Source organism: Corticium candelabrum, chromosome 22 (assembly GCF_963422355.1).
Source record: "Corticium candelabrum chromosome 22, ooCorCand1.1, whole genome shotgun sequence".
NCBI classification, from domain to species: Eukaryota; Metazoa; Porifera; class Homoscleromorpha; order Homosclerophorida; family Plakinidae; genus Corticium; species Corticium candelabrum.
In genome coordinates, this window is record NC_085106.1 from 645,201 (window position 1) to 652,700 (window position 7,500).

At 42.7% G+C, this 7,500-nt stretch overlaps 1 protein-coding gene across 1 annotated transcript in view; it reads right to left on the reverse strand.

The window, feature by feature from the left end:
• The window catches only part of LOC134197483 (protein CFAP20DC-like), an 8,808-nt gene that overhangs the window by 881 nt on the left and 427 nt on the right, over window positions 1-7,500 (reverse strand). The window contains exons 2-8 of the mRNA XM_062666812.1: window positions 7,443-7,500; window positions 5,712-5,899; window positions 2,145-2,387; window positions 1,944-2,069; window positions 1,759-1,816; window positions 334-586; window positions 1-191 (exon numbers count right to left, since the gene is read on the reverse strand). The exon at window positions 1-191 is cut by the window's left edge and continues 137 nt beyond it; the exon at window positions 7,443-7,500 is cut by the window's right edge and continues 126 nt beyond it. Coding sequence (XP_062522796.1) covers window positions 1-191; window positions 334-586; window positions 1,759-1,816; window positions 1,944-2,069; window positions 2,145-2,387; window positions 5,712-5,899; window positions 7,443-7,500 — 1,117 coding nt within the window. The remainder of the gene's footprint in view (window positions 192-333; window positions 587-1,758; window positions 1,817-1,943; window positions 2,070-2,144; window positions 2,388-5,711; window positions 5,900-7,442) is intronic.

The following is a 7,500-nucleotide window of genomic DNA, read 5'->3' on the forward strand; positions in this document are numbered from 1 at the left end:
TTAGAAAATCACCATCATATGCGGCTCCACGTAAACTGCTGCTTGTTCCATGTGAACTGTTTAGCTCGTCATCTGACTCAACTGATGGCCAAGCATCGGCCGTCGGCATGGTAACATCCGCATCAGCTGTGGGTCGACGATGACGTGCCGAATGAGGAGGAGAGACATACAAATACAGTGAATGGTCGGTGCTACGTTAAATGACAACAAACAAAGTCAAGCAAATCAATCATGTCTAATTAATATCAACTAGTAATAAGCTAAAATGCATTAGTGTATGCCACACCCACGCATACCACACAGTATGTAAGGAAGACGTAGTGCTGGCCTTGCCTTTTACTTCCTTCCATTTCTACTTCATTTGTCTTGCTTATCATCTCGGCTGTTATTCTGTCTGACAAACTGTCATCCATCTGAGAGGATGTGGGATGGGCGAAATGAATTTCCATTTCAACAGCAGATGGAATCTCTTTGTTAGAAGGAGGAGAGCTTCGAAAGTCGTGCACTGGAAGTGTGGGGAGAGAATCTCCATTAGCGATTGGAGGTTTGGGTAAAGGCTGACTAGAGGATGCAACAATTGCTGTTGCTGAAACAGAACAAAACGATTTAACTGTTGAAGACATAAAAGATTAGTTACAAAATACAAACAGAAAAGGCATGCATATATACAGAGACAAACAGACAGACAGACAGACAGACAGACAGACAGACAGACAGACAGACAGACAGAGACAGACAGACAGACAAACAGACAGGAGGTTCTCCTTGCTTGATTCTCTTGGTTTTCAAACATTTTGGACATTAGGGGAATTGTAGAGAGAACTTTCTTCACCAGATCTCACTAATATCACATCATGAAGATGGAAAACTGAATTCGATTGAATTTAAAACGTACTGACGGCGAATATGGTCAGTAACATTACAACGTTGCAATAGTAGTGTTTTAGCTAAAAAGATTGACAGAATAGTTTGTAGTAATGACTCTGTAGATGATAGCTACAAACATCAGATGGCTGTTTGTTGTAGTTTTTATTCTACAACCACTATGGTTGTTTATCTGGAACTCTTAGTGTTATATGTAGCTTTTTTGTATTAGCGTTGACATTTTCAATAAATGTTCTTTGACAGACAGACAGACAGACAGACAGACAGACAGACAGATTGTTATATTTGAACTCTTACTCTACCAATAACAATCGCTAACTTTACGTATGCATAACAATAACAGTCAATGAACAAAATGTTGAACGTCTTTATCATACAGAAAATCATCAAAATTGCACTTAGACAACTTTGACAACTTTTTAAAAATCACACGAGAGTTGCAAGACTGTACAACTACAGACAGTTGCTTTCTCCATCTATCTCTACAGTCTGTTTCGCTGCTCTTTCCATTTGCATCTTTTGAAAGTTTGGAGATCTTATTGAGATAGTCTTCAGCCATAGGGCCCCAAAAGCCAGTGTTCAAAAACCAGTGGAATACATGTTGTATCAGATCCTGCTATAGACTGCTGTTGACCATATTTTGTCATTTTTTGTTTTTCTCTCAACTCAGCTGCATAACCTGATATTTGGCAGCTGATTGTACCGTGTCACAAGAATGTGGATGAGCAAGTCAAAAGTCCAGGTCTTTTGTCAAGTGTCCAGTGGGATCATATGTTGTAGACAGACAGACAGACAGACAGACAAACATAAAGATATACTCAAAAACCAATACTGTAAATGTTAGTCAGCACTTCTATCAGATAGCACAACTACCTGATGATTGTCCTTCATTTCGTTTTCTAGCCGATCGTTTTCTTGACACACTCGACGCCTAAACACAACTCAAACTAGAGTCATGCCGTACTCAATAAACAATTACACAATTACAACACATTCACTTGCAAGTACTTGGCATCTGAATTTTCATTACAATTCGTATGCATGAAATTGTGTCCTACCTGTTGCTGTCGTGATCTCGGGAATCTTCGTGATTCTGTTGCCGATTTCCTTGAGGTGGCAAGCGAAGAAGTCGAACACACAGAATCAGAGTTACGAGTCGACTGCAACGACATGCTAGTAAATACCTAATAAATACAACAATACAATATAAATCAATAGAAATGTTGTGCTATTTCGATGTGTCATTCGAGTTTACTCACTTGAGTTAGAACTGTAATATCAGATGATGGAATCTGCACAGCCTTAGGAATCAATTGAAAGTCATTTTCTGTTTCTGTAGTTGCTCTTCGATCTGTGGTTGTTTCTACAGGTCGATTTTTCAGTGTGAAGATTTTCCTGATTTTGCATGCAGCACTGACGGATATTCTCTCAAGAGCACTAAATGTTTCTCCACGAAAAACGTGCCCAACAAGAGACACAAGATCGATACAAAAATTCAACCACTAAATGTGAATAGAATCTCAATGTTAGAAATAGATTTGAGGATACTGTTGGTGTGCTGGTAGTTAGTGTATACATAAACACACACACACACACACACACACACACACACACACACACACACACACACACACACACACACACACACTCACAGACACACACACACACACACACACACACACACACACACACACACACACATGGACACACACACACACACACACACACTTCACTTCACTTCAGAAACGCTCGTGGTTGTGGAGGCCTTGTTGGCGGAATGATTGGTGACAGTACTGACATTGACTAGTCAGGGACTGACCATGTTTCTGTCTCTGGTGGTTTACAAGGCCGGCATGATTTACAGCAGTAAAACCACAACCATCAGAGCTGCAGTGTAAAGCAAACTCTGATGTCGTTTGCCTTGCTTCGCGGTGACGTTTCTGCTCATCCGTGCGGTATTTCTCTTGTTCTTCCTTCTTGAAATTTACTTCCTGTGTGGCAGCCCAGATCTGATTCCTCCACTCATTCCTATCTTCTGCTAGTATCCTCCAAACCCCATCAAGATTGTAATTCCTCAAATCCCTCAGTACTAAATCGTTCCATCTCATTCTCTGGCCTCTGACTGAGCGTCTACCTTGGGGTGATGCACACACCAAAAGCTTCCTTGGTAGACGACACTCATCCATGTGCAAGATGTGACCCAATAACCAAAGACGTCTCTGTGTCAGCATGGTGGAGATTCTTTGTAGGTGGGCTATCTTTCTGATGGAGGTGTCTCTCTTCCCGTCCCATAGGGACACTCCAAGGATGGAGTGGAGGCTTCTCATCACAAAACTCTGTAAGCAGTGTATCTGTGGCTCCAGAAGTACTGCTGTTTCCAGACCATACAAGAGGGTGGAAAGAACTACAGAGACAAAGATGTTCAGCTTGGTGGTAGACTTGATCTTCCTCTGGTGCCAAAGGATGCGGTTAAGTGATCCATATGACTGAGATGCTTTGGAGATCCGTGTTGATATCTCAACGTCCAAGGTGCAATCGTTAGAAAGATAACTTCCAAGGTACTGAAAGGATGGTACCACCTCAATGGGATCACAATCAGGATGTAGAGAAATGGGAGATGGAGGGTGGGCATCAGCTTCAGGTAGGACAGCTAGAAGCTTGGTCTTCTTATAGTTGATGGTAAGCTCCATGTGATGGCAAGACGAATCCAGAGATTTCAGCAAGGTAGATAGACTTTCATAAGAATCAGATATGAATGCCATATCATCAGCATATTCAAGGTCTGACACTGACACCTCTGATGTAAGCTTCTTCCTGTTTCCTACCAGGTCAGCATCCAGAAGATATGACAAGCACACACCTACATCTGGTTGGTGATCAGTACTGACAAGTCGAATCACAGAGTCAAAGTAGAGGTTGAATAAGGTTGAAGCAAGTACACAACCGTGTTTGACACCACTAGAAACAGAGAAATGATCTGAGATTTTACCATAGGTCCTTACAGCGGCAGAAGTGTTACTGTGCAATGCTTCAATGATTTTGAGCAGCTTAGATGGCAAGTGGTAATAATACTGAAGAACAGACCAGAGAGCTGCTCTATTGATTGAATCGTAGGCCTTACGGAGGTCTACAAAACAGATGTATAAAGGACGATGGTACTCCCTGGCTTTTTTCATCAACACCCTGAGAGAAAAGAGTTGGTCGGTACACCCTCTGCCCTTGCGGAAACCACACTGGTTCTCACGCAAGAGGGCCTCTGCTCTGGGTTTGATCCTGTTCAATATAACACAAGTGAAAGACTTGCTGGAGATGCTCAAGAGGGCAATGCCTCTATAGTTGTCGCACTCGGAACGACTTCCCTTCTTGTGAAGAGGGGCAATGAGGTGGTTCAACCAATCTGAGGGGATACTCTCGCTGCTCCAGATGAAGTTAAACAGTGAAGTGAGCCAACAGATGGTTTCGCCTCCTCCCAACTTCAGCAACTCGGCAGATATGCCGTCATCTCCTGGAGCCTTACCATCTCTGAGCTGTGTGATAGCTACCTGAATCTCATCTTCAGATATGGGCTGGGACAAGTTTTCATCATCTGGGAATAGTTCTCTGTAAGATGGTGTGGCAGCAATGATGTCTGGTAATGCATCAGTATCCAACTGGCAGCTCGATGAGCAACAATTAGACACTTCTGCAAAGTGTTGTGCCCAACGTTGAAGCTTGTCGATGTCACTTGAGAGAATGGATCTATTCTTCGCTAGGATGTTGGATGATGAAGGCTTGGATGCCTGTTTCTTAAGTAGCCTGAGCTCTTTGACTACGCTCCCACCACAACCTAGTTGCTGTAACATGTTTGCTTTCTTTTCAGCTTCTACTGCTCTAGCACTCCGCCAGGCATTCCTTGCTTTGTCAGCAGCCACCTTGGTCAAACTTCTCAGTCTGCGATTCTCTGCCAAGGCATTCGGATGTTGCTGGTCATCAATACTAGATATGTTCTGTAGGTGTAGCCATGCTTCTTTCTTCTTCCTGGAGAGGTTTCTCACTTCTTCTGTGATCCAATCAGTCTCCTTCTTCTTTGGCAAGGGTGGTAGGTTGCCGCTGGCTTCCTGGATGGCTGACTTGAAGGAGGCCCACTCATCCTCAATACAAGGTGTACATGGACTAGGGGTAGCATGGTGGCTGACATAAGCATCTGCGAGAGATGCACGAAAGGCTACTATTTTGTCCGATGGTAAAAACTTGGTCTGTCGAGGAGGAGGATGATGATACTGACGACGCTTCGTTTTAATCTTGAATTGAAAGGTGGAGACGACAAGCTCGTGGTCTGATTGATGGTAAACTCCCGGTAAACACGCGTGTCCATAATGGAAGAATTATGCTTGGCACTAACTAGTATATAGTCTATGACATGGCCAGGATTGGAACGGCCACCATTGCAATGCCAAGTATACTGATGTTGTGACTTGTGCCGAAACCAGGTGTTAGTAATAAGAAGTTTGTTGGTGACACAAAAATCCAACAATCGTTCGCCATTTCCGTTAACTTCACCTACCCCATAAGGACCAAGAACTGTATGCCAAGTGTTGGTGTCTGTTCCTATTCGAGCATTGAAATCCCCTAGAATAGTGACCATGTCTGTTGCTGGAATGGTTGCCATTGCAGAATGCAATTCATTGTAGAAATCCTCAGACGGTTGATTGGCTTCAGTTGTTGAGGTGACAGGATTAGTTGGAGCACACACACACACACACACACACACACACACACACACACACACACACACACACACACACACACACACACACACACACACACACACACACACACTTTCTCACCACTCCTCTTGTTAGTGTAGCTAGTGGTATCCTTGCATGCAGTGGATTGCATGATAACTCTTTGTGAGACGATGACAGGAAGATGTGTCTCTTACTTTTCAAGATGTCGGACACAGTCAAATCAATAGAAAATCTCTCACCATGACTAACATACAACTGGAAGACGATCATTGGTTGAACCAGACCCACTAGAACAGAAAACAACAAATAAGTTAGTACATGATAGGAAGCAGTCAGATATGAAAAGTTGACAAACCAATAAATGTATCAATTGACAAACTAATGGACACACACACACACATATTTCACTTCTTTTAGGTTTAGAACATGTAGTATCTTAGAGTCAGTGGATTCTAGTAAGTTAAACAAGCAAGCAGCAAACAGGTAGACAGACAGACAAACAGACAGACAGACAGACAGGTAAGCAGGCAAGCAGGCAGACAGACGAACAGACAATCACAGACAGAGAAGACAGCGAACAGACAGACAGACAACAGACACACAACAAACAGACAGACAAATAGACAGACAAACAGACAGACAGACCAAAGACAGACAAAAGACAACAGACAGACAGACAGACAAACAGACAGACAGACAAAAGACAGACAGACAAACCAACAGACAACAGACACACAGACAGGCAGACAACATGCAGACAAACAGACAAACAGACAGACAACAGACAGACAGACAAGCAGACAGACAGACAGACAGCCAACAGACAGACAGACAGACAGACGACAGACAGGCAAACAAACAGACAGACAGACAGACAGACAGACAACAGGCAAACAAACAGACAGACAGACAACAGACAGACAAACAAACAGACAGACAACAAACAAACAGACAGACAACAGACAGACAGACAGAGCCTGCTTAAACTCACCTTCTCTTCATTAGCCTGTAGTAGTGTTCATGTTTGAAATATATGAGGATTGACAAACAGACAGACAGACAGACAGGCAAACAAACAAACAGACAGACAGACAGACAGCAGACAGACAAACAGACAGACAACAGACAGACAACAGACAGACAAATAGACAGACAAACAGACAGACAGATAATTTATTCTCATACAGATTCTACTTGTACATATGCTAGGATTTTTTTAAATACAAATCAGTCCTTGCAAACAACAAAGTCATTAACTAATGGACTTGGCCTTGAATGTCAAAATCAAATAATCTATCTAAATCACCATGATTAGGTGACAGTTTTGAAAGTTTTCTAAGGATAACTTTGGCATTGCATCTTTGCAGAATTGTAGAAAATCTTTTTCTCCAATACGACATGAACATGGAAGCATTAAAATTGACTTCTGGATTTGCTGAATGTTGTGACAAATGCTGCAAAAAATTCTCTGCCTTTGTGCCCCACCTCCCAAAATGTTCTATCACAACAGGAACACATTTTGATACATATCCAAGAATACATCCGTTGACGGGATGATGACCAAATATATGTCCTGAATGTTTGATGCAAGCTGCATGGGTATGGCCCGCAAAGGGTTTGCACTGCAGCATAACTATTTTCCTTGCTAGCCCTCCTAATAATGTCCTGACTTCATGGATGAGCCAGGTACAACAACAGACAGACAACAGACAAACAGACAGACAGACAGACAACAGACAGACAACAGACAGACAGACAGACAGACAAACAACAGACAGACAGACAGACGGACGGACAAACAGACAGACAAATAGACAGACAGACACTTACAGCATTGTTTTTCGTCCTTTGGAAGACTCATTTTGGTAAGAGTTGGCCCTCCTTCCAA